The sequence below is a fragment of the Colletotrichum scovillei genome (genome assembly GCF_011075155.1).
Source record: "Colletotrichum scovillei strain TJNH1 chromosome Unknown Contig00011, whole genome shotgun sequence".
Taxonomy (NCBI): domain Eukaryota; kingdom Fungi; phylum Ascomycota; class Sordariomycetes; order Glomerellales; family Glomerellaceae; genus Colletotrichum; species Colletotrichum scovillei.
Window position 1 is genome coordinate 3635809 of NW_023336269.1, and position 16859 is coordinate 3652667.

Genomic DNA, 16859 nt, shown 5'->3' on the forward strand with positions numbered 1-16859 from the left:
CGACGCCGCTCAGTGTCGGCACCCGATGCGACGTAGTAGGACGGTATACCTACCACCGACAGAAGAGGTTATCGGTGGAGGTTGAGGGCGACTTGCGTCAGCTTCGACGCATGACGAGACAGTTAGATCTCGAGCATCTCACAAAGGGCCCACCGTACTCTCATTGATAGTTTGGGTGGTCCAGAGATTTAGTCTTGAAAATGACAAACTTGTCCCAAAAACTCTCTTGCCCATGTTTGTGATGTGTGCTGTTGTTTCGGAGCCTTCTGGCCGTTGGGGAACTCGTCGAATGTCTTGGGATATGTCACTTTTTGAGGTATCCATGATAAGAAAACCCTGCGACTTGGCATACAGCAGACGAAAGTTGCTCCTTCATTTACACGGAAGTTTGAACCATACGTTGTGGACAGTAATAACGTCGCAGCAACTTGTGTTATTGCACGAGGAAATCACTTTATATGCAGCATAACTGTGAATTTGGGGTATCTATGTTTCTCAAAGCACATTGCAGCACCCGTTGCTTTCAACAAGGTCGTGTTTCCTCGTTCTCGTGCTTCCCGCCCTGAATCCTTTCCATTGTATAAGTCCATCCGCCATGGTATATAGTTCAACTCCCCCCTACATTCACCAATACATATCAAACAGATGAGACAATGCTCTGAAGATGTAAATTCGTGACATGACACCTATAGTTCGCTGTGCGAAGGGGAATAGGAAGGCAATATAGCCTCGCCGGTCACACGCTCGAACTGCTGCAGGATGAACCTGGCGAGGGACTCGAACGGTTTTTCGGGATAGTCTGAGCCGTTGTAGTGGAGGTGAGCGAGGAGGGAGATCATGCTGATGAAGCTGGCGATGGAGAAGATGTTGATCGAGGTGGAGGTTTCCTTTTGGATGTTTATGCTTCGTTGGGTGATGTGGTATGCTATCGTAAGGGTCTGGTTTGCGCGCGCAGGGCAAGATGTTAGCGGTTGTTCAACTAATGCTTTTCGGGAGTGTTCAAGTGTAGAAAGCTGCTGTGGAAACGAGAGAGTGACTGACCGTAGCTATGGTGACCCAGCCGGGAAGTAGAAGTCTTGGGTCTTCGAAGCCGCCTGAAAATGTAAGGATTCGTTCGGTGAGGAATGCGTTTGTGGAGTTGATTGTAAGGAGGCGGATGATTGTCGCTTGTGGGGTGTAGTTGATGAGCCTTGTCGTTGTTAGACGAGCCTCTTCAGATACGGAACACAGCATGTAGAGAAGAAAGGTGCGCTTCAGCCGCTTACCATCGTGACATCAGGCAGTCTATGAAGAAGAAGGAGAGATACGCTGAAGCTCCGCACTAACACGATATTCAGGTCAGCATTTATATCATCTTTTGGGGGCTACCTCAACAGCACTGCTCAGCGCAGGTCGTTATGTGCTCGTCCAGAGAAGAGCGAATGCTCCCACATACCCACATGAGTCCCAGGGACATTTCAGTCCAAGGGAACGGTATCTCGGAGTGTCCGGGTGGCCAATTGGGCGGGGGACACGTGCTACCCGCGAACCCGCCGCCGACGACACCCCCAACCCCGACTCCGGAGGCCGCCGCAGCGGCAGCATCAACAGCTTTCTTTCCCCCCGGTACGGCGACGGGAATAATCTGAACGAGGAGGGTCAGGGCGGGCTGCAGAGCCCAGAAGATGGCCGGGCCGATAGAGAGAAGGCGGCAGGCGAAGAGCCATGGTCGCCATGGCTTGGGGACATTGAGGACGACGGCGATGCGGGGTTCGAGGAGGGAGGAGGAGACGAGGTCCGGGTTGTAGGGCGGCGGGTGGCCAGAGGTGGTGTCGTCTGCGTTTGGGTCCGGAGGAACGCCGTTCGTGGGAATCGGGGTGCCGTTTGTGTGGTGGTGTTGGTGCTGGAGGTGGTGATTTGAGACGGCGCGCGCGAGGGGTGCCATCTAAGCTCTGTGAGGCGGTGGTGTTGCGGCGGACTGCGCTGCCATTGATGGAGGGGATTCGGATACGGTTGTCTGCGGCGGCGGCGGCGGCGATGGCGGCATGGGGGTAGTAGAGGTGTCGAAGGAGGCAAGGGCCAGACGGAGAGAGGAAGAGAGCTTGTGATGGACGAGAAGGAGGGTTAGGTTCGAAGCTATTGTGCGATGGTCGGTTGGTCGAAGAGTCCGGTATCCGTAGGCGTCTAGGCCTTTTGGGACCTTGAACCCCAAGGTAGGTAAGGTTGGCGAGTAGCGTAGTGTAGCAGCAGAGCGGAGCGGATTTCTGGAAGTTTGGAAGAAGCAAGATCCAGTCGAGAACTACCTAGTGGCAGACAAAAAGGTAGCTCGGCAAACTGGTGCTTCCAAGGTTGTGTCTCGGCGTCGTGCTCCAGCACTTGGGATTGGGCGGCCCTGCGGCTCGTTTCTGGGGGGTGCGGTCGATTTCCTCCCTCTATTCTTGTTTTTTTGGGACAGGAATGTTCCAAGGAACGGAGAGCACCCGAGAGTTGGAGGCGGCCGGGATGTGAAGGAGGGGATTGGAGCTTGAGTGTGAGAGGGACCCTTTTTGGGGGGTTATTCGGAGGACGGACGAAGACGAAGACGAGGAGGGGGAATGGAAGCCCAGTCAGGTAGGTCGCGTGCCGCTGCCCGCAATTGTGTCGACAAGTGTCAATTGCGGGAATGTGTGTGTGCGTGAGATAATACCAAAATGGCCGAATCCAGGTAGTCCAGGAGGTGAGCTATTGGTCAACTTTGTAGAGCAGATTAGAAAAGAAAAAAGGTTTGGATTGATTAATGAGTATTCCAAAAAGGTGAAGCATCCATCCATCCTCCCACCTTCCAGGTTCGCTACCTCACATTATCTTGATTGCTACGTCGTCCCTGAGTGCTGGGCTGGGCACTGAGCACCGAGCAGCACGAGCAGGTACAGGCACGTTTTAGTCGGGCTTCCCTTGTGGATGCGGAATTGAGACAATGACAGCAGGGTCCTGCCCGACCGTGGGTAAGGTACGTATCCGTAGCGTAAGGTACGAATGCCTCTTCTCCCTCATTGCGGAGTCCGACACATCATGAACGGATACCACAACCCTGCCAGTGCCTGCTTCGTCGTCATTTTGGGAAGCAATTATCCACTCGACGTGGCTTGATGACTATCGAGGCTGTCATTGGTGAAATTCAACTCTAGTGGGGGAAACGTAGCTCTTCAAGCCACAGTGTGGCGCGGATGACCATCGCGGCAAGAACATGAACCGTGCACTCCGCAGTTTCCAAAAGATGCGACGGCCGAAGCGCTTGCCGCGGAGGATTCCGACCGAATTGTGGATCATCAAGAAAAATGTCCCCCGAAAGCTTGGACCACCTACTTTTCCAATTGGAATTTTTGGTCAGCAGAAGTGTTCGTGATAGAGCTCCCCGGTAAGAGGATAGGACGACCTGTTCGGAATCAGACCATTCCCAGAGTCCGCCCGCTCCCGCACTCGACAACGACGACGACGACAACCTCGAACCTGGCATAGTCCAACGATCACGAATCGAGACCGATTGACCCACCCGTCACGCGCCATGTACCGATCCGCGAGGCCGCTGCTCGGCCTCGGCAGCGCAGCCATGCGCCCCCAGCAGCCCTTCACCAGAGTTCTCCCCGCGGCCAAGAGGATAGCAGCATCGCCTGCCGTGACCGTGACGGCGAGGAGGTGCTATGCAAGCAAATTCGCCGCGGACATGCGGATGAGTTCCCGCCAGAACAAGAAAGCTTCCCAGGCCGATGGCGGATATTCCGCCAGCGAGATTGAAAAGTCCATGACCATGGCACACATTATGCTCCCAGGTGCGTTCCCAGTGTCGAGACAGTGTTGCTGAGCAGGCGCACTTTATATGTGGAGGGAAAGAAGGATCGATCAGGAAAGAGGAAGATATCGAGGATAGCTCGTTAACACGGCACTCAAACTAGGAACCTTTGTCACCCTCCCCTTCTCCCAACTCGACAAGTCCCCCAAGGCCCTCTGGGCATACACCTACGCCCGCCTCAAGCAGCGCGTGCTAGACTTCTTCGCCGTCTTCGGCGCAAAGGTCCAATCCATGCCGAACTGGACCACCAAGCCGCGCTGCCAGCTCAGCTACACCAAGATCGTCCCCGAGGCCAAGGAGCTCCACCGCCGCCTGGGCGAGGCCCTGGCCGCCGGCGACAAGGACACTCTCCGCGAGATCTGCACCCCGGCCCTGTACCAGACCCTGTCGGCCGTCATCTCGCGCCGCAAGGCGACGGAGAAGCTGACATGGGAGCTGCTCCGCTACGACGGCAAGCCGCGCATCGTGAGCCACAGAGTGGCGATGATGCCGCCGGTGGGCAAGGCGCCGGTCATCCAGCAGGTCGTCGTCGCCATCTCGAGCTCGCAGAAGCTGGACAAGATTGAAAAGTCGACGAATAAGCCCGTCAAGGGCGGGCTGCGGGTGCAGAACCAGACAGAGTACTTTGTCATGACCAGGCAGTTCAACCCCAAGACGTGGGAGCCCAAGAAGTGGATCGCGTGGGGCAACACGCAGGCCACGACGATGGAGGACTGGAAGATGATGCAGAAGGGCATGAAGGATATGGAGAGGAAGGATTATGCCAAGAGACGGGGGGAACGTCTGTGAGGCTGAGCCTTCTTGCTAGAAGTCGGTTGGAAGCAACGACGGCAGAGGTTGTGGCGGACATGTGTATGAGGAGTAAAACAAAAACATGTAATGAGTGTATTATATGTGTCTGATTAAATGGCTGGCTATAGAACGGGCCTGATTGCATAGGAGCAAAAGACTCTCCGACCACCAAATACAAGAATCAAAATCTCCCCCTTCTCCCTACTTCGCTAGGGTTGTTTTCCCTTCCGTGGGTATCTAATTCCACTTTTCATGTATTGATACGAATCGCTGCGCAAGGATCAAAATGCTTCAGGAAAGCACATTTTAATCGCTTATGCTTTGCTTACTCTGAGGAGCATGCCCACCGTTGAGATCGAGGCATAGCTCTTAGAAGAACTTGCCAGCGGGCTTACTGACCTCGACCTCGGAGTTGGCCTCATACTCGTCCCTCTCAACATAGCGTGGGGCGCCGTCCGCCTCGGGCGTGAACCCGGGCCCGACAGGCCGATCGAGCGCGTCGAAGCGGCGACCGCTCTTCCTGGCCAAGACGTACTGGAACGCCAACCGGCACCCCAACGCGCCGAACCCCCAGAGAAAACTGCCCACGGGCGCGGCGACGAAGGCGCCGAACACGCTCCAGTCGTTGGCGTACAGGCCCTCGGAGATGATGAGCAGGTTGCCCGCCTTTTGCGCGTCGCCGTCGTAGAAGACGAGACCGAAGAGGAAAACGGTGAGGATGCCGCCCAGCCCGCCGGCGACGACCTCGAAGCCGCGCCACCAGTAGAAGCGGTCGACCAGGCCGAACACGAGGACGGGGATGACGGAGGCGGAGACGAGGTCGGAGATGAGGTAGATTTGCAGGACGGAGGGGGCTTTGAGGGCGATGACGACGGTGGGGAAGATGATGAGGACGACGCCGGCGCGGATCCACCAGATGTTGAGGCGGTTGCGGAAGAGGTCGTTTGAGGCGGAGGAGACCATTGCGGATTGCAGGCTGTCGAAGGCCGCGGTGGAGAGGGTGCAGACCATGACGAGGACGATGCCGACGACCCAGGCGGGGAGCTGTTGGAGGAGGAGGAAGAAGGCGATGGAGCCGCTGTCTGCGATTTGGTCGAGGGGGAGCGCGCCGGACCAGGCTGCGACGAGGCCGGTTACGCCGACCATGGTGAGGATGCAGAGGATGATGACGACGGCGATGGAGACGCCTACGCGGAGGTCTTTGTCTGTTTTGGAGGCGAAGGTGCGGAGCCAGAAGCCCGAGAGGAAGAAGTCGTTTGTGAGGATGCAGATGGGGAGGATGTAGAGGAGTTGCCAGCCAAGGAGGGTTGGTTTGAGGAGGCCTGAGGTCTCGATGAGGGAGGTGTCGATGTCGGTTTTGACGCCCATTGTGATTGCGACGATGATGATGAGGCAGATTACCATTGCGCCTTGGATGTTGTCCGTCAAGAAGGAGATGCGGAAACCGCCGAGGGCTGTGGATGGGTTGTAAGTCGAGAGTGTCTTGTTTCTGAGGTTTCAGAGACGGGAACTTACATGTGTAGATGGTGGTGATGACGCACTGCACAATCATGACGGGCAGACCATCCAGACTCGTCAGGGCGTTGACGACCTGTCCGATGGCGGACAGCTCGGCGACCATGTACAGGAACAGCGTGACGAGGGTCATGAAGCTGAGATACAACATGGCGACGGTGCCGTAGCGCTGCCTCGTCCAGGCCGTGAGGACGAAGCCCTCGGGCGTCTTGCGGCGGATGACGGGGCCGAGGACGGCGAAGATGAGGAGCGGGAGAGAGGACGAGAGGGCGTAGACGAGGACGCCCTGGACGCCGGTGATTGTGGCGAGCTCCGGGTAGGAGAAGAGGATGCCGGAGCCGAGGGCTTGGGTTGTGCGTGTTAGTATTTCACGAGGCATCGGGGCGAGGTAGAAGGAGGGGGAGGGGAGGGGGGAGAGATGTTCGGAGCGGCAGCACGTTTCCCACGCAAGCATTAACTTGATCGAGTAATTACGGTGCAATCTCAGCTTCATTTCCACATTTCGCGGCATCTCCTCTTCTGTTGAGTCGTCTCAGAAGGCCCCTCGAGAAGGAGCTTTTTGAGACGATGAGAACGGAAGAGGGTGGATGCGCGGCGACTGCTTCAAATCCGCGCCCGTAGTGAGCCGCATCCCCGATGATTTCATCTCCCCCCACCCCCTTTTTTCTGATGACATCTTCAGAAGGGGGGAGGGTTTTCCACAGAGTATTCTGGCCACATTCGAGGTGTGCCTCGTGGTGGCCAGAAAGGTTAGTAGGCTTGTCTCCGCCAATCCAGAAGATGATATCAGGAAAAAGGGGGTGGGGTGATATGGAAGTCGGGGAGTAATTGTTGATCTTTAGTTGTTGGGTTACGAACCTGCCTGTCAGTCATTCGATTGGATTCCCGGCCCGTAGCCATTCGTTTCATGATTACTCTTTTCATGAGAAGAATCGGGGATAGAGAAGTCGATCATCTCATATCATCTACTGTAGGCTTGCGTGGTGCTGTGCGGTTCGTGGGAACGTAGTCTCGTAGTCTTTGCTGATTTCCGTGCCGTTCTGCCGCTCTTCTTTCTCGAAGAAGATGCTTTGCTATCGGGTTAAGAAGCGCAGTGGCTACACCGCCCGCGTCTTCTTCACTCACCAGAGGCGATGAAGTTGAGGGCCAAGGGGAAGGCTGCGGGGAGTGTGTTAGTTTGCTACACATATGGGGGTTTGAATGAGAGCAGAGCATGTTGATTGCAAATCAAAGCAAATGAGCCAAGTGTTGCAGACGCGGTCAGGTATAAGAGGCTCAGCCTCATCTGACCCCATCAAACACACACTCTCACTCTCATTCTCATGCTGCAAAGGGGAAGAGTTCCTGACCCGTCTGAGTTCTATTTCCGGACAGGAACTCTCCCTTGGACTGATTGCGGAACTTCCACGCAATGGCAGTACCGGTGATACTGCGCAAACGTTAGTACCATACACTCTTTAGGAGCGAGGGAAAACAGCAGCGATAGAGAGTGTTGAAATTGGAAGAGCTGCGCAGAGTTCATACAGGAAGAGTCCATAAGTGACGTAGATGAGGGCGTTGGACGCCGCGAAGGATGGTTGACCCATAGTTGCAGCTTAAGGGCGACTGTCGATCTAGAATCTTATGCGGTAAAAAGTAGATTATGAGGCTGCGACGCAAAAGTTGCGATGAATTTTCAATCTCTGTCATACGTCGTGAGAGAGAGAGAAGAGAAGTCAAAACGTGACGATGATACAGAGCGCGTGGCGTGAGTAACAAGCGAGATTTGCGCGCGAATAAAAGTAGACGATTTATTAGAGAGAAAAATCCTCTCACACTCGGCGAATTAGATGGTCAGATAGTGGACTGGCTAGGCCCGGAGCAGCGTGGTTTGGCATTGGGTAACCACCGCCTTGGGTGCACCACTACATCCTAATCCTCTGACGGGATTAGCTGATGGTCTGAGAAAGAGTGGATATCTTTGATCGCGGTGTGGGGGTTGTCAAAGTAAAGTCGCAGCCATCAAGTGGCCGACTGCGGCGATGGGCCATTGAGAGCTCCTTTCTTGGATTTTTGGTGGGCGCCGCGCTACCGATGTGGAGGGGTCCCGAGGTGGTGGGGAGTCAGTCGTACCGTTCTTCATCCTTCAGCCTTGGGTTCTGAGCTTCTACTTTAGTTACGAGGACTCGAGAAGGCTGGACGTTAGTTTGAGCAAGGAAAAATCTGCCATGAATAAGGTATCAAGAACTCCAAGGAACCTTTTCCACGATATGACATGACCTTGCCCTGAGATGCGAGGTAGAACTTTTGATTATCAAGTACCTTACGAGTACTCGGTTCATTATGTAATCGAATTCCAAAGTGGGTCCGCCGGACCATGGTGGGAAGGGGCGCCGCGCCGTGAGTGACTGCCACGATGCCCGGGAGCCCGATCTAAGCCCGTGCATCTTCCGATACTCAACGACGACAGCGCCGAACATCGTCGGACCCCATGACGCCGTACTGGCCGACTTTCCCCAGTTATAAACTATCTTGCGGTGTAAGACCTTAGAAGCAAGTGACCTTCCGACATCCCTCCGGAAAATGCGGGACCGGTACGGAGGTCACCAAGGCATGACCCGATTCCAACAGTCGCCGTAGACAATCGTTGTCACAGCTACCTATACTCTAGCCTCGCAAGACCACACCAAAACCTCAGAGCTCAGCTGTCCAGTGGCTTATCCTTGCGTCAGCTCTTGTCTCGGTCTGAACGTCACTCACTGAGCCATAGGCACGCGCGCGTCTCAGGATTTCGGTACCGTGTGGAACGCGGATCGTGGATCATCGCGGCCGTCTGTCTTACCACTGAATTGCCCGTGTCAGTTCGAGATCGAGAAATCCATGACCGCTGGGTGCTCCGAAACCTCCTCTTCCCCTCCTTTTACCATGCGATAGCTACCTGACGACCTCGTGTCCAGGCTGGGCAAGTCTCAACCTGCACATGGGATGCCATGCGCTGTATCATCCACTACGGAACGCAAATGGATCATGAAACTCTTGCTTCGATCTTCATTTGTCAAGAAGGCTAGACAGATCTTCAGGTCCTGATCCAGTTGCCACAGCTTGCCAACCCCTCCAGATTGCTTCATGTCTAAGATCTGAGACTTGGCATTCCGCGACCCGTGTCAGGATCGATGCCCAACTCAGTACACCACTACACCGCGAAGTCGTTATCGAAACTTGCCTCGAGACAAGTGAGCCTTCGTCGGTCCGCATCCATTACACAGATAGTCGACACCCCAAGCTAGCATAGCCGTGCCGCTCAGCAAGCAGCATGCAGGATGCACCACGATATCTCGAAAGACGGATAATACCCTATCCGACATTAAGGCGATCGGTTCAACCGACCATTACACGCGTAAAACAAAGTCTAACCAAGGTGAGGGTTTGAGAAACCACTTTTCTTTTTTCTGAACATCCCGCTTCCAAAACTCCAAATGCAACCGCCATCGAAGGACATGATACAGTCCAATAAGTTTTTTTTTCCAATCATAAAAATCAAATGGGTATAAGGTGCGCCGCTCCCAGATGCTCTAATAAGCCATAGACGTGCCTGGCCACACGACCCCGATTACCGCCTCGTAGATACCGGTACGCCTTGGGAGGATCCATCTCTCTCTCTCGCCCTGGAAATAAGTTTCTCGCCTTTCAGTGGGCGATTTGGGTTGAACAAATACATGATTAGGAAAAGGTTGTGTGGGTGTTTCGGTCGTCTTTCACGGTTCGTTGCCAACGACACCGGAAGACGATGCTGATAGTGATGATTGTGGTGGTAGTGGTGGTGGTGGTGGTGGTTGGATGTCTCTCATTCCTGGTTGGGATCGAATTTGGACCGGTCAATCATGTGCTCCCAGGGCACCTCGGTCTTGACGCCCTTCTTCATACAGCTCTTGCACACAGACGAGTCGTAGTCGACCTGCGTCACCACCACCTTACACCGCTTCTGCGTCTGGCTGTACCGGTAGCACCACTCGGAGGCGCCCGTGAAGTGGTGCCCGCAGGCGTAGTTGCGTCGGTACCACTCGCACATGACGGGCGGTGAGTGGCGGTGGGGTTGAAGAGATATTGATAAAGCAGAGAGAGGGTGAGGTTGACAGTAGTTATAAAAGCGATCTGAATCTTCTTCGTCAGCATCGGTCTTGTTCTTCAACAGGCGTCGAAACCTACACGAGGGTATTGTATGTGTGTGTGCGTGCGAGCGTGCGAGAGGTTGATTTAGACTGAAAAGAGGGGACTTGGCATGACAACTCGGTCAAGGCAAGTTGCAAGGGCCGACAGATACCGGTGAGCGAGAGCAGCCTGTCAGACGACGTCCCGAGGTGATGGTTCAAGCGGGTATATGTAAGATCTTAAGCTCAGGTGGCTGCAGGAGCGGGATCGATACGGCTTAAGGGGAAAAGGTCCGAGGGTAATTATTGTATAAGATCTCAGAAAGAAAAAAAAAGGTTGCCGCTTAATACCTACCCTTCCCATCCCTCGATCACATACCCCCCTCCCCCCTCCCCTTTCGATATTCTGCCCACCCTCTATCTGGGAACACTTGGCGGGCGTATGTGCTGGATGAGAGAGGCATGGGCACAAACCCGCGGGCCTGGCCCTCGAGAAATGGTTTCTTTTGCGGAAAGAAAAAGATGGGGAACTGCGCATGTACACATCCATTTTGTCTGTGTTGCGTATTGATGATGAGAGTCCGCCAAATTATCAAGGGAAACGGTGGATGTTTTTTGCCCTTGTCTCAAACCAAAAGAAAGAAAAGAATAGGATAATTAGCCTTTATTTTCCCTCTGCTTCTTCTTTCTCTTCTTCCTCATCAACTTTTTGAAAAGCAATCAGTCGTAACCTCCTGCTCTTCTCGCCCCCCTTTCCCAAGGGCCCTTGCGGAAAGCTGCTGGCACGACTGGGATCCGTTTGTCTCTCCTCGTGCCGTTTGCCGCATTCTTTTTCTTTCGGCCGTGGCCAGGCAGCCCCCAGGTTGTGTTTTCGAGACCAGACTGCGCCTGGTTGTCATCGACGACACGGGTGGAATGAGTTGATTCGAGTCAGCAAAGTACGGATACCTACCGGGGCATGGGCAAAGTGCCATTCTGCCCAGCGGATTTCCTTGTTGCAAGGAAAGGACTGGAAAAAGGAAAGAAAAAGCAAGTATCCGATCCACGAGCTCGGAGGGATCACAAATGGTTTTTTTTTCTTTCTCATTTTCTGATGGTTTCCTTGCGACCAGCCTTGTTGGTCCATCTCTCCCGGCGCTACCACCTTCGGAAGACGGCAATCCCAACGAATAGTAGAGGGATTCAGTACTTTTCTGATCTTCGTCGAAGGAGGGACTCGAAAAAGATTCGATAGTAACACTGTAACGAGCCGCACTGGGCATGGAGCCTCAGGCCAATGAACCAGAGCTATGGGCGATTTGCGGGCGGGAGTGTGAAATCTCACCTTCTGCATGGATCCCTGTCTGGCATATCCCCGAGAGACGTGCGTGGTATCGAAGATTGGGCAGCGAGATGAAGGGGAAGGGGGATGGGAGGGGCCGCGCCAGGCTTGCTGTTTGATACACCTGCTACTGTGTAGGTAAGGTACGGGTACTGGCACACTTGGGCTCCAGGCACCATGTTTCTCTCTCGGTTCTCCCCCCAAGAGAAGAGGAACTCTCACAAAGGTGGCGCTGTCATGCGGCGGAAACCAAAAAGTGAAATATGACGGACATCCCGAGATGGGGTATCCGCGCGATTGGGGCGGACGATCGCCCGGGTAATCCACCCCGGCGAGGAGACCAGGGTTGTCAACATTCCTCGAAATGGGGTGTCCACAGAGACGGGGCGGAAAAAGAAAGCATTCCGTGGCAACGATAGCATGAAGTGAGGGACACCCATCACCTAGTCCACGCTCGCAGCAGCACGGTAGCACGAACTGACACCATACCATACATATTTCGCTTCTCCTTGCACGTAACACTCTTCTTTTTTTCCCTCTTTCTGTGCGACCATGGAGAGCAGAGCAGAATCTTCAAGGATCACACCCCCCTTATGACGCTCATGCTGAGATACTATGACGGATTGCTACAGACACACATACACACACACGCTTCTCTATGTCACTCACACATACTTGCCTGCCTTAGTGTTGCCAGTGACATATATGGCTGAATATCTGGCTCGAGCTCATAGCAACTGCAATAGACCTTCGAGCCTTGCCAAGTAGAGTAAGACATGATGGGGGACAAGGCACGCAGAGCCAGAACTGGGGTAACGGGAGGGACATGAGGGAGAAGCAAAACCTTGCTATAAATGAATTGTTGATCCATCTTATTGCGGGCAAAAAAAAAAAAAAAGAGACCTCAAGAGACTCTTTGGAGGGGCGGCCGGGCCTTCTTTTCCTTTCTCTCCCTCCCTTGCCCTGAGGATCAAAGACAACAAGCTCCAGCTCAGCTCATGCTCTCCACCCCATTCCCGTTCTGTCGCCTCTGCAGCCCAAGCCAGCCCTGCCAATTTTAAAGAAGTTTGGGACGTATCCGGTACGCACGCAGCCAGCATCAGTGTCAGCATCGGAACAGCCCGTGTGTGTCGAGTCGTGTTCTGTTGGTCCGTCGGTGATGGTATCGAAAGAGATCCTTGGCCGCCAGGAAGGAAAGCCGAAGAAAGCAACTCGGGGTGGATACAAACAGAAAACAAACGAGTCTAGAGTCTGCAACTTGCCGACAGATCCTGGATATCCTCGCAGCTGAGATGACGACAGATCGACCGCTAAACCTCGTGAGCTCTTTTTTTTAATTATCTCATTTTTCATTCTTTACTTTTTATTCGTTCAGCCTTTTTCACGCTTCACCCCACCACCTTGAGTGTCGGCCACACAACAGGACTGTCACTCACACAGTCTCCGTCTCCCAACACTATCCACCCGAAAGCCTCAAATCAGGACCAACACAAACTAACATGTCAAACGCAGCTTCGCCCGCCAAGTCCCCGTGACGCAGGTACTAGCCCGCCACACCAAAACCACAGGAAACACCATCATCGCTCCACAACCTCAACCATGCAGCTCCACCCACGCACCAGCACGCCCTCGGCCTCGACGGTTCTTCGCGACTTTCTCAACCAGGCGAAATGCACCTGCTGCACGGTGCGCGTGGTGGAGCTGACCAAGCAGCGCGCCGTCGTGGAGTGGGGTTCCGTCCCGTACTTCACGGCGCGGGGCAAACGGGCCGAGTTTGTCTACTACACGGCCGAGCGCGTTGCCGACGTCCGGCCGGATCTTCTTCGGACCTGGGCGGCGGGACGTCCGGGAGCGGGAGCGGGAGTGGGGCAGCAAGGCAACGGTAACGGCAAAAAGGAGGAGACGGCCGAGTGGATCCGCGACCGACTCCGCGACAGCTGGCTCGTCGAGCAGCTCGCGTACTGGGTCGAGTTTCTCGAGGAGTGGAAGTCGTACCGCGAGTGGTATGTGTACAAGCCCGAGTTGTTCGAGGGTAAGGAGCCGGATGTGCTGAGTCCTGGCTGCGAGGGCTGCGTGAAGCCGCATTGGCCTGGCGGGTTGCGGCGACGGGCGTCTTCTTGCGCTTGAGCGTTGGGCATGGAGGTCACTTGCGGTGAAGGTCTTCTAGGATATGGCATTGGCGCTTGTCATGGGATCATAATGGGTGGACTGCATGGTGGGCAAAAAACAAAAGGGAAGCGGTTAACAGGGCTGGAACCGAGGGGCTCGCTTATTCGTTTCTTTGGGTGGAAAGTGCTTTACTCCCTCGGCTAGTGCGTGAGGCTTTGGGGCGTACAAGGTTTTTAATCATCGTTTGTGATATCATTTCTCACCTTTGAGGGATTCCGGGAAGGTGGTGTCGTTGGACCAGGGGGGGAGGGAACTGAACGGGTGATTGGGGGTGGTTGCATGGTGAACGGGCGAAAGGTCTGGAACCAGACGAGTCGGTATGTTTGCTCCAATAATCAAGTAGGTAGCCGTAGTATTAGCTTAGGTAGGCAGGTAGAGTAATTGCAAATGTGGGTGATGTTATAGATATGTAGGTGTACCCGTCCAACCCGTCCTGCTTCGACTATTTCCAGCTGTGTCTCCGTCCGAGGATCCGGGAGAGCAAACATCGTCAACACCCGCGCTATAGCCCTCTTCTATCCGTACCATCCACACCTTTCTTGAAAGATCCAAGAATTTTGTTTGTAGAGTTACAGCCAGATGACGGTCCCCCACGATGCAGTCTTCCCGCGCGCCCGCGCCGGGCTCGCATACCAATGGTCATGCCCCCGAGCAACCATGTCCCGCATGGGAGAGACAAGGGATGTAGGTAACAAGAGGCGGAGAGACTTCAAGATGAGCCAAGACAAGCCATGGTTGGAATCCCGGCCGCGGAACCGGGGACCCCTCATTCCCCGAACAGATTCTCCCCCATGTCCCCGTACTTTTCGTCCCTCCCCTGCGGCAGATCCCCATCTCTGAACCTGACCACCATCCATCTCCCGAATACGTAGTGTAAGCCACGTATGGGCGCCGTCGAACACAGAATCGTGGCGCCTACGCGAGTAAGTATGATAGACTTTTGACGGTCCAAAACTCTCACATCAAAAGTAGGTACGGCTGTACGAGGCAGTAAAAGAAGGAAATGTTACTTCACTCAGATCTTCAGATCTCTTATCCTTGACGGCACCATCTGATCATCCCGATTCAGTAATAATGATTCCAAGCAGTATGTCACTATGCCGTCCACCTATCACGGCATACCATGCCTCGAACCCTTGATTCGGAACTGCATCAACGTCCTGCCCAACCTCCTGGTCCCTCGCCCGGTATCTGCCATGCGATTCTCGTTCGACCAAGGACTTGGCGTGCCACGCCTTCAACGTCTCCCGGCACCCTTCATCCCAGTCGTTCCTAATATCCTTCTGGTTCTCCTCCCAGTCTGATTCACAACAGGAAACTGTGCGTGGCAATGGCATGGTGTATTGCTGATCTTCAGATGCAGGTTGGCACGTGGATAGAGACATTGTTTGGGTCCACGTTTGCCCGCCAGCCAGCCACGTCAGAAGCCGCTCATCTACGGACGTACCCGCGCATCGATCCAGCGGATACTATCGAAAACAAAATTCCATTACTGACTCGATCGAAATAGCTCGGGATGTCATCAGAGAAGTCAAATACATGGATTCTATCCCGGAGCTTACCGTCCTCCCGCTCATAGCTTCCTTTCGTTTCCTTTCTTTTCGATATCAAAATCTGGCCGCCCCATTTCCACTTCATTTCCCCCTACTGCCCTGGTAAACTACCAAGCGCTTTAGATCGGACGCCGTCTAACGGGAGCTTCCGTCCTGTCAAACCTTTTCCATACATGGTGAATCTGGATCTAAAATCGCCATGTTTAATATTTTGGGCTCCCTAAACGCCTCCCAAACGTCTCTGGTTGAGCCTCAGCCCAACCGCCTCCTTGCCTCAAGAGACGTCACAGTCTCTTACTTACCCCCGGTGCTGTAGTCTCGGATAGCGACATGATCGATCAAACTAGAGATGATCTTGAACTGCTTCAGGTCATCGTAACCGATTCCATGTATCAGCCACCCCCCAATATCCGAGACCGAATCTCTCTCACTTTCTCTTCCCTCCAAAGACAAGCAGAAAAACTCTGGTTAAAGAAAAATGCAAGAAAAAGCAATTATCTCAAGGATTCGCAACGCCGTCTTCCCATCACACACCCCTGCTACCCATCCCTTCATGAGCACGTATCCCTGCTCATCAGCAAGGATCATGAACATTGTCCCCAAAAAGACACATCATTTTCGCAACATCTGTGCGTTGTTTTGTTGGCGCCGCTGTCCTCGGGACCCCCCCTCCCTCGGCTGGCCTTGCGCTCGCATGCCACGATCTTGGGATCTTCATCTGCCCGCCACGTCCCCCCTTTGGGCTTCCTTTCTGGATACTCCGTCCACTTCGGCTCCGGGGTGTGCTGTCACCCTCCGTCTTCATTGGCTCGGAGAAATTTGATACCGACTGGAAAAGAGCGTGGTCGGACATTTGACCATATCGATCGTGAGATCGAGAGATCTCTTTGTCGCTGTTCCCTCCGCCTGGAATCGAGCCGTGGTGGGGAGAGTCATCGAGTCGTGTACGGCGGCATATGTGATATTCTACCGATCTCGATGGCGGTGACATTTCTTAAACCGAGAGGCTCGCTGCATCGTGCACAGTGATGTGGCTGGATGGGCTTGCATTAGATGATCCGTCAAATTTCTGCCACTCCCCCTTCTGCAGCATAAGCATCCCGCATAAAAGCCCACGCAGACGGACGATGGAAAGTCAGCAGCCACCATCCTCACCCACCGTCTCAATCCTACTCGGTTGTGAGATCGCAAATCGACGCCGACTTTGTGGACGTCCGAGGTGGAGGGGGAGAGAAGTATAAGGTCGCATGCCCCAGTGCCATGTCGTCGCGCCGTTGTGCGCACCCTCGCCTCGATGATCGCCCATGCATATCTCGCAGTGCATTTCTGTCTCGTGTAATCCTGGTGCTGCTGTGCCGCATGCTCGTCATGTGGTCTGTATGCGGGCGCGTCTATCATCGGTCTGGCAGCGAGGCAAAGAGAGAGTTGAGACTCGAGACAATGACAGAGAGAGGCAAGACATCTCAGTGCAGGGGGGCTTTGCCATTGTGGGATGAACAGGTGATCAAACACAGACAGGACCACGAAACATCGGATGGCAGGAAGACCTTCGCCAATGCAATATGACCGTTCCG

The 16859-nt window shown here is 54.2% G+C and overlaps 5 protein-coding genes across 5 annotated transcripts; 2 read left to right on the forward strand and 3 right to left on the reverse strand.

Moving 5' to 3' along the window:
* Window positions 1–686: 686 nt before the first annotated feature.
* On the reverse strand, window positions 687–1924 carry HER10_EVM0013058 (uncharacterized protein; the record flags this gene model as incomplete). Its single annotated transcript, XM_035482429.1, has 4 exons — window positions 687–938; window positions 1042–1189; window positions 1266–1321; window positions 1436–1924. 4 exons carry the CDS (start codon window positions 1922–1924, stop codon window positions 687–689), a joined length of 945 nt encoding a protein of 314 aa, XP_035327445.1.
* Window positions 1925–3523: 1599 nt separating this feature from the next.
* Window positions 3524–4597, forward strand: HER10_EVM0009411 (uncharacterized protein; the record flags this gene model as incomplete). Its single annotated transcript, XM_035478899.1, has 2 exons — window positions 3524–3788; window positions 3912–4597. The coding sequence occupies 2 exons, from the start codon at window positions 3524–3526 to the stop codon at window positions 4595–4597; spliced, it is 951 nt and encodes a 316-aa protein (XP_035327153.1).
* Window positions 4598–4969: 372 nt separating this feature from the next.
* On the reverse strand, window positions 4970–7897 carry HER10_EVM0000142 (uncharacterized protein; the record flags this gene model as incomplete). Its single annotated transcript, XM_035469937.1, has 2 exons — window positions 6116–7897; window positions 4970–6054 (listed from the first exon to the last, which is right to left on the reverse strand). Exons 1-2 carry the CDS (start codon window positions 6264–6266, stop codon window positions 4970–4972), a joined length of 1236 nt encoding a protein of 411 aa, XP_035326417.1. The 5' UTR covers window positions 6267–7897.
* A 373-nt stretch (window positions 7898–8270) lies between these two features.
* On the reverse strand, window positions 8271–10163 carry HER10_EVM0013191 (uncharacterized protein; the record flags this gene model as incomplete). Its single annotated transcript, XM_035482555.1, has 2 exons — window positions 8271–8352; window positions 9967–10163. 2 exons carry the CDS (start codon window positions 10161–10163, stop codon window positions 8271–8273), a joined length of 279 nt encoding a protein of 92 aa, XP_035327459.1.
* A 2999-nt stretch (window positions 10164–13162) lies between these two features.
* Window positions 13163–13690, forward strand: HER10_EVM0011962 (uncharacterized protein; the record flags this gene model as incomplete). Its single annotated transcript, XM_035481369.1, has 1 exon — window positions 13163–13690. One exon carries the CDS (start codon window positions 13163–13165, stop codon window positions 13688–13690), a length of 528 nt encoding a protein of 175 aa, XP_035327350.1.
* Between the last annotated feature and the right edge of the window lie 3169 nt (window positions 13691–16859).